The sequence below is a fragment of the Lepidochelys kempii genome, chromosome 1 (assembly GCF_965140265.1).
Source record: "Lepidochelys kempii isolate rLepKem1 chromosome 1, rLepKem1.hap2, whole genome shotgun sequence".
Lineage (NCBI taxonomy): Eukaryota > Metazoa > Chordata > Testudines > Cheloniidae > Lepidochelys > Lepidochelys kempii.
The window spans coordinates 336,706,098-336,728,195 of record NC_133256.1 but is presented as its reverse complement, the minus strand read 5'-3'; the positions used below and the strand labels follow the sequence as shown (position 1 = coordinate 336,728,195).

The following is a 22,098-nucleotide window of genomic DNA, read 5'->3' as shown; positions in this document are numbered from 1 at the left end:
CAGCTGAATCCCACTTTATTCCTGTACCATGAAAATAAACTTGTATGTCTTTATATATAAAATGAAGTAAGGGCAAGGTATGTAGGAGAATCCAAAAAAATAAATCAGCTTCTGGACATATCTTCATATTTCACTGTGTGCTTATATATTTTTAATTCTGACTTATGCGGGAAATGTTAATGTTAGAGTAATATATACAGCAATAGCATATGGTCTCTGAATGCTCCCACTTTTTAAAATGCTCATTATCTCATACTGAATGTGTGTTGAAACTATCATCATTGACTCCTTATGTTTCTCAGGCTATCGAAGTTGGAGAAGGAAGTGGCTGATTATCTGGAGACTGGAACTCAAACGGAATGGGCAAAAGAAGAGGATGAAAGTGCAAAGAGAGTACGTAGCAGTCATCTGGGGATACGATTTTGAGCAACTACAAAGAACTTGTTGGGGGCAGGCAAGATTAGTGTTAATGATACAAGGGTCCAGCCCTTTGGCTGCACCTGAGAAGAACTGGGCAAAGTTCAAGAGGAAGATACAAAGGTGAACTCCATGCTCCTCTGATCCTGGACTGGTTCTCCTGAAGGGTGTTCTAAATTACACAAACTACCAATAGCCCCAAGAAGCAGTTAGCTGCAGCCAGGAATCAGTAGGACATAGTGGAGTCACACTCATGCCCAACTACCTTGACCATGCCCTCTAAACAGGACACAAAGGAGTGACATAGGATCTTTTATGCCCACAGAGGATCTCTAATTTGGAGTAATCCTCCCATGTCTTGGGCCACAATCCACTGGCAATGTGGTGTAAAACACCGACCCTAGCTGCAGAGTTCAGGCCTGAATCCATGTTTGGATGGGGGTTATTTCTCTCCTAGCATTAATGTATTTTTCCCCCTGATTTTGGTGAGTTCATTGCCATGGAGGAGCACAACTGTCTTGGACATAGATGAAGTTGCAGATATAGCTGGGTCTTAATCCTTTGAATTAAGGCCTTGAACTGACGGTGGGAGCCAATGGAGAACAAAGTAGTAAGCTCACAGTGACTGGCAGTTGTATCTGCATAAGTTGGTTTTTCTGTTGCTCAAATGTTTAGCCACAAGTACAGTGAATTATAGTAATCAAGTCTGAAGGTGACAAACATGGATTATTGGGGCTAGATCTTCAAGGAAGAAGGGGTGGAGAATTGTAGGTGCTGAAGGTGGAAGAAGGTGGTGGTGTGTGTGGTTGGTTTTTCATTTTTGGGGGGGGGCGGGGGGGAGGAGTTTGCTGCCACAAACCACTTGAAGGGGAGTCCCAGCCACTGATACTGCCTGGTCATTTAGGGGATGGTGGGTGTCCCAGGCAAACTACCTCTCCATACCAGTCTGATGAACAGAGTGGGAGATGTCCCAGCAAATTTCTTCAAGTATTTTCCTCTTCTGACTACTTCAGTCTTGTCTGGGTTCAGGTTGAGTCAGATACCCTTGATCCAGATGTAGGCATTGTGACATACTTATGACTGTGCTGGCTGCATCTGTGAAAACATGAAGTGTACAGCTGGGTTTTCTTAATATATTGTTGGCAGCAGAGTTTCTGTTGTTTCACCAACTCTCCAAGCAGCTTCTCGCCAATGCAGATGTTGTAGGGGGCCAGGAGAGCAGGGTGGATCTTTTGGAGACTATGCAGGTGAGAGCCCTTGGGGACCAGGAGCAGTTGCCCATCACCACTGAGTCTGGTGTGAGAGGGAAGACTGCAGCGGTTGCAGTGCTGTACCACCTTCTCCAGCTGTGTCATGTAGATGGGTCAGCAGCAGCTTGGAGATGGCCTTCGTCAACTGTTAGGAGGAGAGTTGTCTTAAAGTGCCACTAAGGTTGTGGCTATGCTGTTCCCTGGTCTTGAAGTTTTCACGAAGTTGAGAGGTCACATGATGCTGGAGTTTGCCTGTCGTTACTTTCCTGTTCGGAGGCAGGTGTTGGAGAGGTAGTCTGCGCTAAGTGTTGGGGTTTTGTTGAGGATTGGGCTATTGCATTTTGCAATGAGGATGGCAGAGTTGCTTCTCAGAAGACTGTGTTGACTGTGCCCAGTGCTAATGGGAGTACTTGATCTTCAATGGTGTTCACCAGTGACAAAGCACCGCATTCAAATGTTTCCAAGGGCTTCCAGCACTTTATTGTGCATGAGTTAGGGCCTAACTGTTTTCTGTAAGGAGTGGTTAATACTGTCTGGGCTGCTTCTCAGTTTGCTGCCATGGGAAGTGCCTCTAGTATTTGATTTTCTGCAAATTAAAAAGAGAGCTCCTTTGGTGGCTGGTGCTTTGGTCTTGGAGTCAGCTGCTGGTAGCTGTTTTGTAGCGGTGATGGCAGAGGAGTAAAATGTTCTTCGCTTTTGTTTTGGAAGTGGGATTGTGCTGCTCATGGATGGATTTGGAGTGGGTCTTACACCGCCTGTGGTCCGGCCTTGTGCTTCATCTGATGTAGCTTGTGAACCATCGTGGTTTCAGTAGGTCCTAGTCAGTGGCAGTCATCAGTAAATGATTAGGGTTCTACTAGCTTGTCAGCACCTTGGATGAAATGAGAGAGCCTTTTAAGACGGCTAAAAACTTAAAGGTGTCTACTCCAAGAATGAAGATCCAATCCAGTATGTGCCAGGCTGATTGCATGGGGCTGGAGTGAGTTAATTTGAATCTCATGGTTCCATGCACCTGAGGATCTGTGATATTATGATGTGTTGGTGTTTGTGGAAGTCACAGTAACTAGAGACAATTAAATTGGGCATTTTTAACTGCTATACTAGGTAGCAGGTCCAGCTCCTCCAGGAAATCTGCAGGGTCTGTGTTTAGAAGTCTGCAGACCAGCAAGAGTCCTAGATTTCTCTTGTCCTTAGCTTCAGAGACCATGTGGAACAATTCTAAGGATTTGGGTCTGGAGTATCTTCTGCTTCTAAAGTTGGAGGGGAACACAACTGCTGCAGCTCTTTCCTTTGTCTTCTAGGATTTTGCTCAGTTTGTGTTATGTTGAGTAGTGTGTGAGGATGAGCTGTATTATGGGGGGGCTGAATCTGGATTTAAATCAGGTATTGGTGCAGCATACACATCTTGTCCAAATGCAGATCCTGAATGGTGCTGGTTTTGTTGGTGACTGACCCATGGATTCATCACCATGAGTTTTTGAAGAAGTTATCTTCTGATACCAGGCACTGAACGTGGCTTGCAATAATGTGGACAGCTGACTAATTCAAATCAGTGTTTTGTTTTAATTATGTGGGATTGCTTCATTTTTGCATATGCGTTTTCATTACAACAAATTTTGGGGGTGGAGGGGAAACAAATTATTTCTCATTAACTTCAGAAATATTTTGTCTAAATAATTTACAAGTGGTTTGAAGCCATAATGAGAGAGTCTGGAGGCAGAGATTCTCATGGTGGGGATAATCTGTTGCAGATGTATGCAGTTTTGCTAGAAATCCTTTTCCTTCTCTTCTGGGTAAAGAACATAACATACGAACGTAAAAGTGGCCATATTGGTTCAGCCCAATAGTCCATCTAGCCGAGTATTCTCTGTTCCAGAAGTGGCCAATGCTAGGTGCTAGAGCTCTGCATAGGACAATTTTTTTAATCCTGCTCCCGTCCTGCCCTGCAATACCTACTCCCACCCACTCCTGCATTGTTTGTTCCATTTTTATCCCACTCCCACCCACAAAAACCTTGGATCCTGCAAGACAGACAGATTTCCCCCATGCTTCTAAAAATAGTCTGTTAATATATTTTATTATACAGAATTCAGATAAAATTTTTACCACTAAAAGAATAAAACAAATCTTGCTTAAACCATGTTAAAAAAAATACTTTAACTCCTGTTATAATAGAAATAAAATCTTTCTATCCCTTGCTTAAATTTAAGTATTAAAACCTTTATTTAAAAAAACAAAACTTGCTTTACATTGCTGAAACTCTTTGACAAACTGACGAGAGATTTAGTGTTTGCCCGCAAATTACTACAATCTGCTTTTTTAGCCCACCCAATCCCACTCACAACAAAATACATTTTACCTGCTCTTGCTATTATGGCAGCAGGTCCTGTGGGATCCCAATCCCACTGTAGGGCTCTACCACATGCTTCAGAGAGAATGAACAGAACAGGCAATCAAGTGATCCATCCCCTGTCCCCTCCCAGCTTCTGGAAATCAGAGGCTATGGACATCCAGATCATGGGGTTGCATCTCTGACCGTCTTGGCTAATAGCCATTGATGGACCTATCCTTCAGGAACTTGTCTAATTCTTTTTTGAACCCTGTTATACTTTTGGCCTTTATGATAACCCTGGCAAGGAGTTCCACAGGTTGACTGTGCGTCATCTGAAGACGCAATTCCTTTTGTTTGTTTTAAACCTGCTGCTTATTAATTTCACTGGGTGACCCCTTGGTTCCTGTGTTATGTGAAGGAGTAAATAACCCATTTCTTCAGATGAATAAAGAAGGGTTATTTACCCATGAAAGCTTATGCCCAAATAAATCTGTTAGTCTTTAAGGTGCCACCGGACTCCTCATTGTTTTTGAGGATACAGACTAACACGGCTACCCCCGGTACCTTTTTTATTCACTTTCTCTACTTGTGCTGCTGCTCCCACGAGAATCCAGAAATAAATATTCATTCCATTCATCCTTTTAAAATGTCAGAACTGAAGGCTTCCTATCGTGGTACAAAGATGTGCCGTATAAGACTGGCTTAGATTGGGGGTTGTTTAGGGTTTTTTAATATAGGTATCTAATAAAATATAAACACTCCCTATATCCTCAGTTTCTGCCCCTACTATGGAAGGAGACATGCTATTTAGTGATTCAGAACTGGTAATTGGGAGGATTGTTGGCACCTAACCTCTCTACATTGAAGTCCCTCCTGATGTTCTGTTTCTGCTGTGATGCCTACATGAAGACATCTGACTGAGGATAGCAAGTTTGAGGTGTACTTGGGAATAACTTTGTTTCAAAGAGATATCTAAACTAACTATCTAATCGCCTTCTATGATGAGATTACTGGTTCTGTGGATGAAGGGAAAGCAGTGGATGTATTGTTTCTTGACTTTAGCAAAGCTTTTGACACGGTCTCCCACAGTATTCTTGTCAGCAAGTTAAAGAAGTATGGGCTGGATGAATGCACTATAAGGTGGGTAGAAAGTTGGCTAGATTGTCGGGCTCAATGGGTAGTGATCAATGGCTCCATGTCTAGTTGGCAGCCGGTGTCAAGTGGAGTGCCCCAGGGGTTGGTCCTGGGGCTGGTTTTGTTCAATATCTTCATAAATGATCTGGAGGATGGTGTGGATTGCACTCAGCAAATTTGCAGATGATACTGAACTGGGAGGAGTGGTAGATACGCTGGAGGGCAGGGATAGGATACAGAGGGACCTAGACAAATTGGAGGATTGGGCCAAAAGAAATCTGATGAGGTTCAATAAGGATAAGTGCAGGGTCCTGCACTTAGGACGGAAGAACCCAATGCACAGCTACAGACTAGGGACCGAATGGCTAGGCAGCAGTTCTGCAGAAAAGGACCTAGGGGTGACAGTGGACGAGAAGTTGGATATGAGTCAGCAGTGTGCCCTTGTTGCCAAGAAGGCCAATGGCATTTTGGGATGTATAAGTAGGGGCATAGCCAGCAGATCGAGGGACGTGATCGTCCCCCTCTATTCGACATTGGTAAGGCCTCATCTGGAGTACTGTGTCCAGTTTTGGGCCCCACACTACAAGAAGGATGTGGATAAATTGGAGAGAGTCCAGCGAAGGGCAACAAAAATGGTTAGGGGTCTGGAACACATGACTTATGAGGAGAGGCTGAGGGAACTGGGATTGTTTAGTCTGCAGAAGAGAAGAATGAGGGGGGATTTGATAGCTGCTTTCAACTACCTGAGAGGTGGTTCCAGAGAGGATGGTTCTAGACTATTCTCAGTGGTAGAAGAGGACAGGACAAGGAGTAATGGTCTCAAGTTGCAATGGGGGAGGTTTAGGTTGGATATTAGGAAAAACTTTTTCACTAGGAGGGTGGTGAAACACTGGAATGCGTTACCTAGGGAGGTGGTAGAATCTCCTTCCTTAGAAGTTTTTAAGGTCAGGCTTGACAAAGCCCTGGCTGGGATGATTTAATTGGCGATTGGTCCTGCTTTGCGCAGGGGGTTGGACTAGATGACCTCCTGAGGTCCCTTCCAACCCTAATATTCTACGATTCTATGAACATTGCATTGTATTTATAAGAGGTGGTCAGTCACTAACTCAAGTCACTTTGCTCTACAAATTGGGGAGAGCCCAGAGGAGAGGCATAAAATGATAAAAAGTTTAGAAAACCTGACTTACGAGGACATGCTTAAAAAAAAGGGGTGTGTGCGCTTAGTCTTGAGAAAAGAGGACATGGGTAGGGAGCTGATAAGTCTTCAGATATGTTCAGAGATGTTAAAACGAGGACCGTGATCAGTTGCTCTCTATGTCCCCTGAAGGTTGGCCAGAAGTAGTCTGCAGCAAAAGGTGACTTAGGTTAGATGTTAGGAAAAACCTTATAAGGATAGTTAAGCAGTGGAATAGGCTTTCGAATAAGATTGTGGAATCCCGGTCATTGAAGGATTTTAAGAACAGGTTGGACATCAGGGATGGTGTAGGTTTACTTGGCCTATTTTACATCACAGGGGGCTGGACTAGATGACCCCTTAAGGTCCCTTCCATCCCTACATTTCTATGAGTCTCAATCTTTATTTTTTGATAGTCTTTAAATTGTGAACTCTTCGATATGGTGCCTTTTCTGTCTGAACAGGGCCTAGCATGTTATGGGCACTACTGGAAATTAATAATACTCTTATCTGAGTTATTGCCCATTTCCCCACAATTTTAAAGAAGTTTGGGGTGCCCAAAATTGCAGCTCTGCTTTCTTTAGGAATGCTCAGTAACTGCAAGATCTTTATATTAATCTCACAGTGGAGCAGAGTTTACTGGTGCTGAATGATTTGTGCTATTCTCTTTAGAAAGAGAATGGTTCTTGCCTGATATAGCTGTCTAGTGTTTGCAATTTTCAAATCTTGAATTGTCTGAGTATACTTTCTTTCTCTGTAACAGGTTGGTAGTGAAATAGAAACCCTGAACCTGCAGGTGTCATCCCTCTTCAAAGAGCTTCAGGAGGCACATGCTAAATTGAAAGAAGCGGAGCTGATCCAGAAGAGGCTTCAAGAAAAGTAAGGCTCAGAAAAGGAAATGTTCTGCTGAGATGCTTGATTGTGCTGATGATAATCTTAATGTTCATAACCCCTTCTATCGGGGGAGTTTAACAAGCTTTAAAACATTAACTAGTGCTTTGAGACCTACTTATGAAAAGCACTATATTAAAGCTAGGTATTATTATTGATTAAACCTTAGGATACTTCTGAGAAGTGGATATGTATTAATTTCATTTTACAGGTGGGGAAAGAGGCCCAGCATCCAAAGGTATTTAGGCACCTGACTACTACTAATTTCAGTGGGAGTTAAGTGCCTAAAATACCTTTGAGGATCTAGTCCTCAGTGGCTTTCACAAGATCTGAGATGCCACCACAAGTCAAGCAGAGTTAGAAATAGACCACAGGAATCCTGATTTACTGACTGAGGATTTAATCCTTCCTGGTGTGAAAGGGCATTTTAAAATAAATGAAATCCCTTGAAGGAAGGGTTTTGCAATCTTAAAAAAAGCAATTAAGGGCCCAATTTGAACCATTATTCACAGGAGTTCTCAGCACACTTGAAAATCAGGCCACTTAATTAGGTGCATAAAAAAAGAAGGTAAGAGCCGCACTTTCGGCACCCATTTTAAAAAACTTTTAGCCACTATTCCCATCTTTTTGAGAGCGTATAACCGAAGGAAAACCTATGGTTCAATTTTTTTTATTTATTTATTTAATTTATTTATTTTACAGTTGTGCATGGGTTTTTCCTTCAGTCTCATGAAATAAGCTTTGGGGGTAAATTAATCACAAATGTAGGTTCTTTGTCTGATACCCATCATGATGATTTTCATCAGGAAAGGGAGATAGGAAAGATAACAACTCTTTCCTTTTGGTCAGGTGTCAGATACTTGAAAGAAAAAACTCTGCTACTTCTGCAGATTTGGATGAGAGGCAGCAGCTCCTATATACCATTAAAAAGCTGGAGCTTCAGGTGGAGAGCATGCAGTCAGAGCTCAAACTGGAACAAGCCAAAACAGAGGAAGAAAAGTGAGTGCGACAAGATTTTGAACCTTACAAAGAGATGGGTCAAGTGGGTGAGAATCTATGGTAATGTGTCCAAGGAGTGACTGAATCTCAGATGTGACTGTGTACACACACACACTCCCCCCCCTCCACATTAAATTGAGCTTGTAGAGATTAATCTGAACTGGAACCCTGGATCCAGATAGCCTCAGTTTATCAAAGTTTTGACAGTTCAAACCTCTGTACAATAGGCCCAAAGTGGATCTTCATATTCAAAGAGCCCCAACCTTTGGGGAAATCCCAGCTCTAACCTCTGACTTGTGCCCTTCTCTAGCTGTATACAAGTTGTACTTTGCTGTCTCAGGGACATGTTGCAGATCTAAACTGATCCCTGCCTTCAAATATTGGGTACATTAACTTACTGTGTCTAGCCTGAGGACAAATGTAAACTGGCTTCCCATCTTGGCTTTTTCCCTACAAAAGGGGAAGAAATGGGTAGGCTAGGCAAAGTGTTACTGTATTTTACTAAATTCTTCCTATGGAGCTGCACAAACATTCAAAACTATTGTGGGTAAGACTGTACTTGGCTAGTTACCCATATGCTGTCCCCAGCGTGTAGCATGGAGCCCATCTCCCAATCAGCAGGAATTTCTGCAGGTTGGTAGTTTTGTCCAGCAGCCAGTTAGTAATTTCACTTGCCTGGACTAAGTTTAATTTCCCCAGGTTGTTACACAGTAGGCATTTTCTTCATTTGGCTTACAAAAGAAAGTGGAGAAACAGCTGAATTCTTTTTTAAGGATAAATCTGAGGAACGTTCCCTCTGATGGTTACATCCAAATGATGGCTACATGTGACCAGCCATAAAACTGAACTACTCCAGTCTGACATACATAGATGCAAATTTTAGAATAGGCTGTGAAGGGCCTTGAAAGTCAAGACAAGCAGTTTATGCTTGCAGATACTGACCAAGGTCTACCAGGCATTTCAGTACCAAGGCAGATCAGTTGGATTATAACTGGCTCTCCTGAGCATTTCCTAATTTGTCACTTCCTTGGACCCAAAAGCTGCAATCAGTTATATGTAGGGCTTGAACATAATTACATTAAGGAAAGGCTTGGGAACTGAGCATTACTCTGGTGGGAACAAGACAGTACCCTGGATACTCTCAAATGTTTGTAGACATGTTCACATTGTTACTGGATGCTCTCTGGTCATGAGCACAGTGCTCTAGAGCAGTGGTTCTCAAACTGTGGGTCAGAACCCCCAAGTGGGTCACAGCCCCATTTTAATGGGGTCACCAGGGCTGGCATTAGACTTGCTGGAGCTTGGGGCCAAAGCCCAAGCCCCACTATCCGGGGCCAAAGCTGACAACTGAGGGCTTCAGTCCTGGATGGCAGGGCCCAGGTTACAGGCCTCCTACCTGGGCTGAAGACCCAGGCTTTGCCCCCCTCCCTCAGCCCAGGGCAGCAGGGCTCAGGCTTCCTCCTCCCAGGGTAGCAGGGGCTTGGGCAGGCTTAGGCCCCTTCCTGGGGGTCACAAAGCAATTTTTGTTGTTTGAAGGGGGTCACAGTCCAATAAAGTTTAAGAATCCCTGCTTTAGAGGAAGCAACCCAAATGGCCCAGAGGGCACCAGGAGAATGGATGAAGTCTCCTATACTCTAAGGTCAGAAGGGACCATCACGATCATCTAGTCTGACCTCCTGCACATTGCAGGCCACAGAACCTCACCCACCCATTCCTGTAGTAGACCCCTAAACTCTGGCTGAGTTACTGAAGTCCTCAAATCATGGCTTAAAGACTTCAAGTTATAGAGAATCCACCATTTACACTAGCTTAAACCTACAAATGACCCATGCTGCAGAGGAAGGCGAAAAACCAAGCTGCTCAGAAAGAGAGAGAAAAGGGCATGGGAAACACCAGTGCCTCCAAACTCTACTGGGATCAGTGTTTTGGTGAGACACTCCACAAATAAGAGTCATAAAAGAATTAAAAGCTGTTGAGACACTGATTCAAAAGCTTAGCTCATTCTGTTTTATTTAATGAAGAAATGTTAAAGAAGTGACTGTTCCATGGTCTGTAAGCACCTACCTGGATAGTATATGGCAATTTAATCTAGCAGAAAAAAGCATAATGAGATCCAATGGCCAGAAGCTGAAGCTAGACAAAGTCTGACTGGAAATAAGGGGCACATTTTTAACCATGAGGGTAAGTAGCCACTCTTTACCTAGGGACATGGCAAATTCTCCTTCACTTGAAGCCTTCTAGTCCAGACTAGCTCTCTTTTTTTGAAAAGATATGCTCTCTCTCTCTCTCTGAAGCTGTGGGCTTGATGCTGAAATTATTGGGTGAGAGTCTTTGGCCTGTAATGCAGGAGGCCTGATTTAAGTGATTGGAATGGTCCCTTCTGGACTTGAAATCTGTGAGAAGACTAGCTCCAGAGACCTTGAGAGAGAGAGGGTATGGTGAGGGGTAGAAGGCTACTTTTTATCAGACTGAAATATCATTTGTAAGTTGTTGACTGTTTTTTGCCCCTCCTTTTTTTTCCCCCTCCTGTAAAAGTAAAAAGTCAGACTGAAGAAAATTCTGATAGTTGATATAGTTAGTCCTTCAGCTTTCTGGATTCTGGATCAGTGTGTCTTAAACTCTGGAGATTTGAAAGTTTGATGGGAAGGAGTGATGAAAGAAATCCTAAAGCGGGAGCCAGTGGAACAATTTAACAAAATGGAAGATGATAGAAGGATCATTTCCATGTAATTTTTTTTGTCTTAAACAGGGCAAAGTTTTCTGACTTGCAGCATACCTACAGTAAGCTTCTCCCTGAACTCACTAATGCAATGAAAACCATTGAAGAACTAAAAAACAACGAGGTAAACTGGTTATGAAGAGAAATTGCAATGAATTTTAGGGGAGAGAAATGAATGTGGATTGTAACAATATTTTGGCCGAGGACTTCATGATTTTTCAGCTTTACCATACTAATGACCATTAAATCTATGCAGCTATGGTGTAAGGACAGACCTAGACATCTCCTGCTCCAAGAACACTAATGCCACCTCCCACCTCTTCAACTAAAGAACCACCACATCTCTGCTGTGTTACTACTGATATCCTCTGTAGGCTGCAAGCTACTGCAATGCGACACAGTTGCATACATTTGAGCAATTCTAAGTCTGTCCCAACTCAAGAGCCAGAAGTTAAGCATCTAAATATTAGTGTACTCTTAAGAAAGTAAGGTCTTTGGAGCAAGGATCATCTTTTTAGTTATGTTTTTTACAGTGCCTCACACGATCAGGTCCCAATCTATCACTGGGGTTCCTGGAATACATATAATAAAATACTATACAATGTATGTTGCAAAAGGGTTAATTAAACCTTAACTTTGAACTTGGTTGCTTTTCTCAGTACTTTTAACAGAGACCTTCCCCCCCCACCCCCCCTTTTTTTTTTAATACTGAATAGTAAGATCTCCTTCATAGACTGCATAAAGAGATTCCTTTTGGGCTTGACACAGTGGGGACTGGTGGGAACTGTATATCTGAGAGCTGGAAGTAGCCCTGAGCTGATAGATTTGGGGGTGGGGGGGGGGAGAGGAGAGAAGAAGTCAGGCCATTTAAATGAATTCTTCCTTGCAGTTGGAGAGAGTGGATAAGGCGGTGGTAGAGGACCTGAATAAAAAGCTAGAGCTGGCAGAGAGAGCGTTGGCTACAAAACAGCTACAGATGGATGAAATGAAGCAGACTATTGCTAAGCAGGAGGAAGACCTTGAAACCATGGCTGTCCTCAGAGCTCAGGTATGGGGTGCCCTTCAGAAAAGTCAGGGAGGCTTGGATAGTTCTCCTTCCTACTGTTCAGAAATTGGAAGGAAAACCCTAATGGCTTGAGCAATTGCTCTGATTAGTTTAAAACAGACTTACAAGAATCCAGATATATAATTCCCTTTTTGAGTTTCCCCTACAGATCTTTATAGAATCTGTACTTCTGTGAATTCCCAGCTTCCATTGGCCTTAGTGGATGGGATTTCTGGGAACTAAACGAGTCTGGAATGTGACAGTTTCACACCACCAATAAAAAGTTTGGTAGTTGATTTAGAACAAAAATCTATTTTCAGTGGGCTCCCTTAATGTTAGAGGGGTAGTTTTAGTCAAATTAAGTGAGGTCATGGATGTAAAGTGTGACTAGGAAGAAGGCTGGTCTTGAACTGGAACTCTGGAGTTCTGGGACCAGTTTCTAGCTCTGCTAGAGATTTTCTGTGTGACCTTGAACAAGTCACCTGCTCACTGTCTTTGCATCAGTCCTGCCTGTAAAATGGAGATGATGCCTGATTTCTTCCAGCCTCTCTTTGCTATTAGCTCTTTGGGTCTTGGACTAGGTCTTTCCCTGTGTATGTGCAGCTTCTAGCACAACTCAGGCACTGATTTTGGTTGGGGCTTAGAGGGGCTGTTTCAATACAAACACCACACTGGTTGGCTGTGTTGGCAAATGAGATTAATTTATACACGGATAGTGTTAGATCTGGTCTAAATAGTAATGCTGAACATGATTTTATTTTTTCTGACCAGATGGAGGTTTATTGTTCTGACTTCCACGCGGAGAGAGAAGCAAGAGAGAAGATACATGAGGAAAAAGAACAGCTGGCTGTACAGCTGACTTACCTGCTACAAGAGAAACATACGCTGGACAATCTTGGCAGGTGAGAAACTGATTAAGGGAAATTCCAAACAGGTTTCTGACTGAGCTGTCTGGATTGTCTTGTTGTCACTTGTGTTGGGGAGCTGGCTAGGGACTCGTTAAAATCAACATTGGCTTTAACGAGTGTTTAAAGCCACAACATATCTGTGCTCATCAATAAAGTTAAAAAACCACTCTGCTCTATAGTGAGCTAGCTGATTTAAACAAGAAGTTAGCCAGATGACAGAATAGTGAGCGTGTGTGCGAGATTGATCATCCAAAGAACTCAAAGCACCAAAATTAATTAAGCCATATGACACCCCCCCCAACCCTGTGAATTATGAAAGTATACTTATTTGAGAGATACATTTAAACTCAGTGGGTGAAAACCTGGCCCCACTGATTTCAGTGGGGCCAGGTTTTCACCTAAGGACTCTATAAATTGGCTTCATCTGAAACCCCATTTATTCAATTTTTCAAGTCTCTTCTAAAAATTAAGTCAATAGATACAGTTTATCTTAAAAGAAAACAAACCAACCATTCTGTTCACCACCAAGATGTCTAATATTTAGCTAGAATTAAGAGCAGAAAGGGCTTCACCGAGTTATTTCTGTACATAAAAAAGGCCATACTGGGTCAGACCAAAGATCCATCTAGCCTAGTATCCTGTCTTCTGATGTTGGCCAATGCCCCAGAGGGAGTGACCAGGTAATCATCAAGTGATCCATTCCCTGTAGACTTCTGTTCTTCCTCTTAGGTTAACGTCTCTTAAAAGGAAAAAGCCAAATTGATATCTAAGCTTTTATTTTATGATGATAATAATAATTTGTACTTAAATCATAAGATTGAAATTTGGCCCAGACACAGGAATAAACAATTTGGATAAGTAGACCCAATATTAATTAATTCCCCCTGTGCTTTCATTTGAATAGTTTTTCCTTCCATTTTTGTCCTAAACTATAATGCTGGTTATTCTGTGATTACTGTTATTGTGCTGCTCCTAAGAGACAAGTGCAGATCAGTCAGGGGTGGAGTAATATCTGGGTATATATAATCAATGAAGTATATTTTTTAATAACACCATAATAGAGGCTCAACCTAAATGTATACCCCAAATTAAAAAGAGGACCAAAAAATGCCACTATGGCTAAAAATCATAGTGAAAGAGGCGGTTAGAGGCAAAACGGCATCCTTTAAAAATCAGAAGTCAGATCCTGCTGAAGAAAATAGGGAGGAGCATAAACTTTGGCAAGTAAAGTGTAAAAGTATAATTAGGCATGCCAAAAAGAAGTTTGAAGAGCAACTGGCAAAAGACAAAAAGAGTTTGCTGTTAGTTTTTAATAAGTACATCAGAAGTAGAAAGCCTGCCAAACAATCAGTGGTGCCACTGGACAGTAGAGGTGCTAAAGGAAGATAGGGCCATTGCAGAAAAGCTAAATACGTTCTTTGCATCTTTCTTCACTGCAGGGAATGTGAGGGAGATTCCCACACCTGAACTATTCTTTTTAGGCTACAAATCTGAGGAACTGTCCCAGATTGAGGTGTTGTTAGAGGAAGCTTTGGAACAAATTGATAAATTAAAATAATAAGTCACCAGGAACAGATGGTATTCAGCCAGGAGTTCTGAAGGAACTCAAATGTGAAATTCCAGAACTATTAACTGCAGTATGTAATTTATCACTTAAATCAGCTTCCGTACTAGATGACTGAAGGATAGCTAATGTAATGCCGATTAGTAAAAGGGCTCCAAAGGGGATCCTGGCAATTACAGGCCAGTAAGCCAAACTTCAATGCCAGGCAAACTGAAACTACAGTAAAGAACAATCAGAATGAGGACACATAAATGAACACTATTTGTTTGTGGGGGGGGGGGAATAATCAACATGGCTTTTGTAAAGGGAAGTCATGCTTCATCAATCTACTAGAACTCTTTGAGGGGGTCAACAAACATGTGGACAAGGGTGATCCAGTGGCTATAGGGTACTGGGACTTTCAGAAAGCCATTGACAAGGTGCCTTATCAAAGGCTCATAAGCAAAAAAGCAGTCAGGGGATAAACGAGAAACAAAGGCTAGGAGTAAATGGCCAGTTCTCAGAATGGAGAGAGGTAAACGGTGGTGTCCCCCAAGGATCTGTACTAGGGCCATGTAACGGGCTTGCACTCACTTCTTACGAGCACCCCCTGGTTGAGTGCGTGTGCCTGGACACACTCTCTACCTGTCTCAGCCCTCCGGCCAAGTTATACACAGTGTCTGTGAGATAAAAGCAAACCCCTTTCAGGGTACAAGTCCAGCTCTGTAATGTCTGTTTTGAAATCAAGCAGAGCCTCAGGGCTTCTTCTCTGGAGGCAATGTCTTCACCCTCTTAGGGCCTTTCCAGCCACAACTCTCCAGCTGGGCCACTGCAGTTCAGTCCCCCATGCCCCTCTGCCCCAGGGATGCCTTAATGTCCAGGCCACTCCCCCCTGTGGCTTATGGGGCTTGGAGGGGACCCAGGCCCACCCACTACTCCAGGTCCCAGCCCAGGGACCCTGTAGTTAGCAGCTGTCTGCTGCATCCCTTTATCTAAGTTATGCAACTGCTCTAATTCCCTGGGCCACTTCCCCACTGCCCTGTGCCATCTACACCCTTACCTCAGGGCTTTGTCCTGATAGAGTCCCCGCAACCAGCTCAGGGCTCCTTCTTGCTGTCCCAGTACTACCTTGTCCAAGGTCCTGCAGCTTCCTCAGCCAGCCACACGCCATCCACACTTCTCCAGCTTGGACAAGGAACTGAACTCACTCTTGCTCTGCAGCTCTTCTTGTACTGACCTACTGGGTCCTGATTGGCTGCCTCCCACACAGTCACTCTAGGCAGCTTGGAGGACCTCTGTACTGCCCTTTGCTGGGGCGAGGTGTAGCAGGGGGCCTCAGGGCCTACACCACCCCCTCACACAAGATTGAAGTGGTGCTCTTGCAGGTAATGTCTTTGCTTACCCAGCCTTTTGCCCTAGTTTCACAGGGTATTTACTTTCTCCAACCTTTCTGTCTGAAGAATTCCTTTGCCTGTACCCCCGTTTGTCATGGTTCTCCCTCCCTGGCCTCTCTTATCCAGGGAGCATTAATAGTCCTTGCCCTGGTCTCTCTGGGTTTCCCTGCCAGGCCTCTCTGCCTGGAGAGATTTGGCAGTCTCTCACCCCAGTGAATCAGGGTCTTCTCCCTCAGGCCTTTCTCCCTGTAGAGCTATTTACTTTCTGCCTTGGTTGCTCAAGGTCTTCCCTCCCAGGCCTATCTCTGCCCCTTTTTTGGTCAGGGTTCCCTCCCAGGCCTCTCTGCCTGAAGAGATTTTTCAGATCAGGGTCCTTCCTTAACTAGCTCTGTGGCACACCCGTCAGTTATGCCCTGCTTCTTCAGGGTACTTCACTCCCAGACCTTTCTACCTGGAGAGCTAGTCATGATAATCTCTGCCCTGGTGCCTCAGGGTTTCTCTCCTAGGCCTCTCTACTGGGAGAGCTTTTAACAATTCCTTGCCCCAGTTAGCCTGGGTTCCTCTCAAACCTCTGTCTGGAGAGCTATTCACTGCAGTCTCTGCCATTGTCTATCAGTTTCTCTTCCAGGCCTCTTTACCTGGAGAGCTTTTAATGGTTGCATTGCCCCAGTTAGTCAGGGTTCCTCTGACCCCTTTGTCTGGAGAGGTTTTCGTTGCTCAGTCTCCCTGGGAGCTCCTTTTATTTGGAGCCAACCTATCTCAAAGGTGGGCTCGACCAAAGTTACTCGTTAACCATGTTCTTTAGCCAAGGGGGAACTTCTTGTTTGGCTGACACTAGAAAGTTAACCAGGTCCTTGGCAATACCCCTGTCTTCCTCAGATAAATATGAAGTGACCACAGCCTGGGGTCCCTGTTTTTGTAGGTTACCCATACAGTGAACACAACCCGTCATTCAGTGGCATGTCATAATCTACCACATGCAGGGCATTCAAATCGTCAAAGCCTTTTATCGCCTTTAGGGTGATTAACAGAGCTGGGTTTTCCCCTGAAATAAACTCTTACTGTGGCCTCCTGATCTGGAGAGGAGTCCTTCTGGATGCAACTGCTTGCACACACTTCAGAGTTAAGGATCTCTCTGTTCAGGTTCAGATCCCTTCTAGGGTTTCCAAAGACCAGGGACTGTACTGTTTTGCCCACTGCTTTCAATACTTGGCTTAGCAACACCCACTTTGTTGTTTCCATACCCACACTATTGTATGAATGACATCCAGCATGTTAGGACCACTTTTACCTTCCTTTTTCCTCTGAGAAGTGCTTCTCTTTTTAGCAGAGATCTGCTTGTGGCCTTGCTCTGCCACCACTTCAAGATTCTGCGGTTTTATAGCCACAGTCTGGCAGCTCTCCGCTTCAGTGGGAAGCTGTATATCCCTGTCCAAGCTATCTTCCTTCTGTAGTGACCTCAGACCACATAATTCCAGCTCTTTCTCCTTAGCCAAATTGCACTTTGATCCTGGCTGGACCTTGAGCAGGTTCTGGAGCCTAGTCAGCTCCTTTTGCAGCAGAAAGCACTGCTGTTCCCCCTTCTCCACTCTGAGGTGGGTCTGCTCTTGCTCCCATTTTACTGATTGAAACCACCTCCATTCTATTCTCTGAATCTGGGTCTCATAAGCCTTCAACCTGTTACTTAGTTCATGCCGGAGAGCATTCATCCGGTTTGGCAGGTTGTAGGGGTGCCTGGTGCCCAACCAAGAGTCCTGGCTATCAGTCATTCTTTGAGCTCCCAGGCCCTGTGAAACAGGTTTCCCTCTGTCTGACACCTCCCGTCAGGGAACCCCGCTGTCCTCTCATTGGGCTCTTCTCCACCGGAGTAATTTCAGAGCCCTGGTCCTGTCTCAGTTCCTGCAACACATTAGATACATTCCCCATGCTCTCTTCCCTCATAACAGAGACTAGGTCTTTCCTTCAGCGAAAGCGTTCTTCAAACCCCACAACTGCTTTCTCATTTCTGTCCTGTGGGCCTCAATCCTGCTTCTTTTTCTAGCCCAGGTTTGCCAATTATGGGGAGGCCTGGGTCTATGATAGGACTAGTACTGCCTTCCTGAGTTAGAATTTTTCCTCAGGGCAATACCTACTTGTGTGACTCATTTCCCCCTAATAGAAACCAGTTGTCCCTGGGGTAGCCTTCCAAGCCCTAAACTGAGTCCTGATAGTCCTCTGCTCCACCTTCACTACAGCCTGAGCCTCAGTCATTTGTGGCCAGGTGTCTTGGTCAGCCTGGCCTTCACTGGTCTCAGTGGCTTTCACAGCAACTGGCCTGGCCTTACAAGCCATGGTTGTATCAGGGTAAACCCATCTCACCTGCCCCACTTGCCCATAGTACCTGCAGCTCCACGGTGGGGTCTTCCGACTCTTTCCCTCACAGCATCTGCAGTGGCTGGGCCTGGCTGTCAAGCTCCCTGCCACGCCTGAGACTGGTGATCCTGGAGTTGCTGCTGTTAAAGCCCCTCCAGGGTTTTGCCATGTGGCTGCTGGGCAGCTTGCTGGGACTTTACAGCTGCTGGCCAAGAGCTCTTATTTGCTCTTCCATGATCCCGTTGTTTGCAGGGGCTGGTCTGAATAAATCCAACTTCTGGTTCCAGTGTAACAGGGTTGTACTCACCTCTCACGTGCACCCCCTGACTGAGTGTGGGCCTGCACACTCTCTCTCCCTGTTTTTGGTGGGCCTTTGCTGACTCAGCCCTCCATCCAAGTCATATACAGTCTGTCTGTGAGATAAAAGCAAAGCAAATCCCTTTTGGGGTACAAATCCAACAGGGGTCTCTCTGAGTGCCCTCTATAATATCTCAGTTTGTCCCTGCTCCAGAATAGAACAGTGCCCCAGGGCTCCTTCTCTGGAGGCAATGTCTTCACCCTCTTAGGGCCTTTCCAGCCACAACTCTCCAGCTGGGCCACTGCAGTTCAGTTCCCCCCTTTGGGGGTGCCTCAGTGTCCAGTCTATTCCCACCTTGGGGCTTATGGGGAGTTGGGGGGGGGGGGACCCAGGCCTGCCCACTACTCCGTGTCCCAGCCCAGGGACCCTGTAGATAGCAGCTGTCTGCTGTGTCCCTTTATCTAAGTCGCGCTGCTGCTCTGATTCCCTGGGCCACTTTCCCATGGCCCTGCACCATCTTCACCCTGACCTCAGAGCCTTGTCCTGATGGAGTCCCTACAACCAGCTCAGGGCTCCTTCTCACTCTCCCTTGCTTCTGACAGCTTTACCTCATCTGAGATTCTGCAGCTCCCTCAGCCAGCTACACACCATCGATGCTTCTCCAGTTCTAGCAAGGAACTGAACTCCCTCGTCCCCTACAGCTCTTCTTATTCTGACCTGCTGGGCCCTGATTGGCTGCTCCCCACACAGCCACTCTAGGCAGCTTGGAGGACCTCTCTATTGCCCTTTGCTGGGGTGGAGTGTGGCTGGGCCACAAGGACTCCAGCAGAGGGCCTCAGGGCCTAGTCCACCCCGTCACAGACCAGCACTGTCAACATTCATAAATGATCTGGGAAAAGGTATGAGCAGTGAGGTGGCAAAGTTTGCAGACTATACAAAATTACTCAGGATAGTTAAGTCCAAAGCAGACTACAAAGAGTTACAAAGGTATCTCACAAAACTTGGGTGACTAGGCAACAAAATGGCAAATGAAATTCAATGTTGATCAATGCAAAGTAATGTAGACTGGCAAACATAATCCCAACTATACATAAAAAACGATGGGATCTAAATTAGCTGTTACCACTCAAGAAAGAGATCTTGGAGTCATTGTGGCTAGCTCTCTGAAAATATCCACTCAATGTGCAGCATCAGTCAAAAAAGCTAACAACGTTAGTAACCATTAGGAAAGGTATAGATGATAAGACAGTAAATATGATTATGCCACTAAATAAATCCATGCTACGCCCACATCTTGAAGACTCTGTGCAGTTCTGGTTGCTCCATCTCAAAAAAGATATATTAGAATTGGAAAAAGTATAGAGAAGGGTCATAAAAATGATTAGGGGTATGGAACAGCTTCCTTATAATGACAGATTTAAAAGACTGGGACTGTTCAGCTTGGAAAAGAGACAGGTAAGAGGGGGTTATGATAGAAATCTATAAAACCATGAATGGTGGAGAAAATTAATAGAGAAGTGTTATTTGCCCTTTCACAAAACACAAGAATCAGGGGTCACGTGATGAAATTAATAGGCAGGTTTAAAACAAACAAAAGGAAGTACTTCTTCATACAACACACAATCAACCTGTGGAATTCGTTGCCAGGGGATGTTGTGAAGGCCACAACTATAACTGGATTCAAAAAAGAATTAGATAAATTCATGGAGGATGGGTCATCAATGGTTATTAGCCAAGATGGCCACAGACACAACCCCATGCTCTGGATGTCCCTAAGCCTCTGACTGCCAGAATCTGGGAGTGGACAATGGGATGGATCACTCGATAAATTCCCCCATTCTGTTCATTTCCTTCTGAGGTATCTGGCATCGGCCACTGTCAGAAGACAGAATATGGGGCTAGATGAACCATTCATCTGACCCACTGTGGCCATTCGTATGTTCTTATGCAGTGAGATCTTTGGGATTCCAGTTTTTATTCAAATTAACAATAAAAAATGTAAAACGTTGTTGATAAGTAGGACTGTCGCTTAATCGCAGCGATTAACTCAAAAAAATTATTCGCGATTTTTAAAAATCACAATTAATTGCCGTTTTAATCGCACTGTTAAGCAAAAGAATACCAATTGAAATGTATTAAATATTTTTGGATGTTATTTTACATTTTTATACATATTGTATTCTGTGTTGTAATTGAAATCAAAGTGTATATTTTTTATTACAAATATTTGTACTGTAAAAATTATAAGAAATAGTATTGTTCAGTTCACCTCATACAAGTACTGTAGTGCAAGCTCTTTGTCATGAAATTGCAACTAAAAATTTAGATTTTTATTTTTATTTTTTTACTGTATAACTGCACTCAAAAACAAAACAATGTGAAACTTCAGAGCCTACAAGTCCACTCAGTCCTACTTTTTCTTCAGCCAATCACTAAGCCAAACAAGTTTACATTTACAGGAGATAATGCTGCCCTCTTCTTAATTGACAATGTCACCAGAAAGTGAGAACAGGCTTTTGCATGGCACTTTTGTAGCCGGCATTGCAAGGTATTTATGTGCCAGATATGCTAAGCATTCGTATGCTTCTTCATGCTTCGGACACCATTCCAGAGGACATGCTTCCATGTTGATGACGCTCATTTAAAAAAAAAAAAAGCCTTAATTACGTTTATGACGGAATTGTATGTCCCCGGCTCTGTTTTACCCACCTTCTGCCATATATCTCATGTTATAACATTCTCAGATGATGACCGAGCACATGTTGTTCATTTTAAGAACACTTCCAGTGCAGATTTCACAAAATGCAAAGAAGGTACCAATGTGAGATTTCTAAAGATAGCTACAGCACTTGACCCAAGGTTTAAGAATCTGAAGTGCATTCCAAAATCTGAGCGGGACGAGTTGTGGAACATGCTTTCAGAAGTCTTAAAAGAGCAACACTCTGCTGCAGAAACTACAGAACCTGAACCACCAAAAAAGAAAATCAACCTTCTCCTGGTGGCATCTGACTCAGATAATGAAAATTGAACATGTGTCAGTCCACTCTGCTTTGGATGGTTATTGAGCAGAACCCATCACCAGCATGGAAGCATGTCCCCTGGAATGGTGGTTGAAGCATGAAGGGACATATGAATCTTTAATGCATCTGGCACGTAAATATCTTGCGATGCCGGCTGCAACAGTGCTATGAGAACACCTGTTCTCACTTTCAGGTGATGTTGTAAACAAGAAACAGGCAGCATTATCTCCTGCAAATGTAAACAAACTTGTTTGTCTTGGTAATTGGCTGAACAAGAAGTAGGACTGAATGGACTTGCAGGCTCTAAAATTTTACGTTTTATTTTTGAATGCAGGTTTTTTTGTACATAATTCTACATTTGTAAGTTCAACTTTCATGGTAGAGATTGCACTACGGTACTTGTATGAGGTGAATTGAAAAATACTATTTCTTTTGTTTTTTACAGTGCAAATACTTGTAATCAAAAAAATATAAAGTGAGCACTGTACACTTTGTATTCTGTGTTGTAATTGGAATCAATATATTTGAAAATGTAGAAAATATCTAAAAATATTTAAATAAATGGTATTATTATTGTTTAACAGTGCAGTTAATCACGATTAATTTTTTAGTCGCTTGACAG

At 43.8% G+C, this 22,098-nt stretch overlaps 1 protein-coding gene across 5 annotated transcripts in view; it reads left to right on the top strand.

Annotated features, from left to right (window-relative positions):
• Positions 1–22,098, top strand: part of OPTN (optineurin) — a 42,453-nt gene that overhangs the window by 16,951 nt on the left and 3,404 nt on the right. For all 5 annotated transcript variants that reach the window (XM_073328742.1, XM_073328744.1, XM_073328743.1 and 2 more), the window contains exons 7-12: positions 303–393; positions 7,071–7,186; positions 8,048–8,197; positions 10,947–11,040; positions 11,806–11,964; positions 12,733–12,863. In XM_073328742.1, coding sequence (XP_073184843.1) covers positions 303–393; positions 7,071–7,186; positions 8,048–8,197; positions 10,947–11,040; positions 11,806–11,964; positions 12,733–12,863 — 741 coding nt within the window. The remainder of the gene's footprint in view (positions 1–302; positions 394–7,070; positions 7,187–8,047; positions 8,198–10,946; positions 11,041–11,805; positions 11,965–12,732; positions 12,864–22,098) is intronic.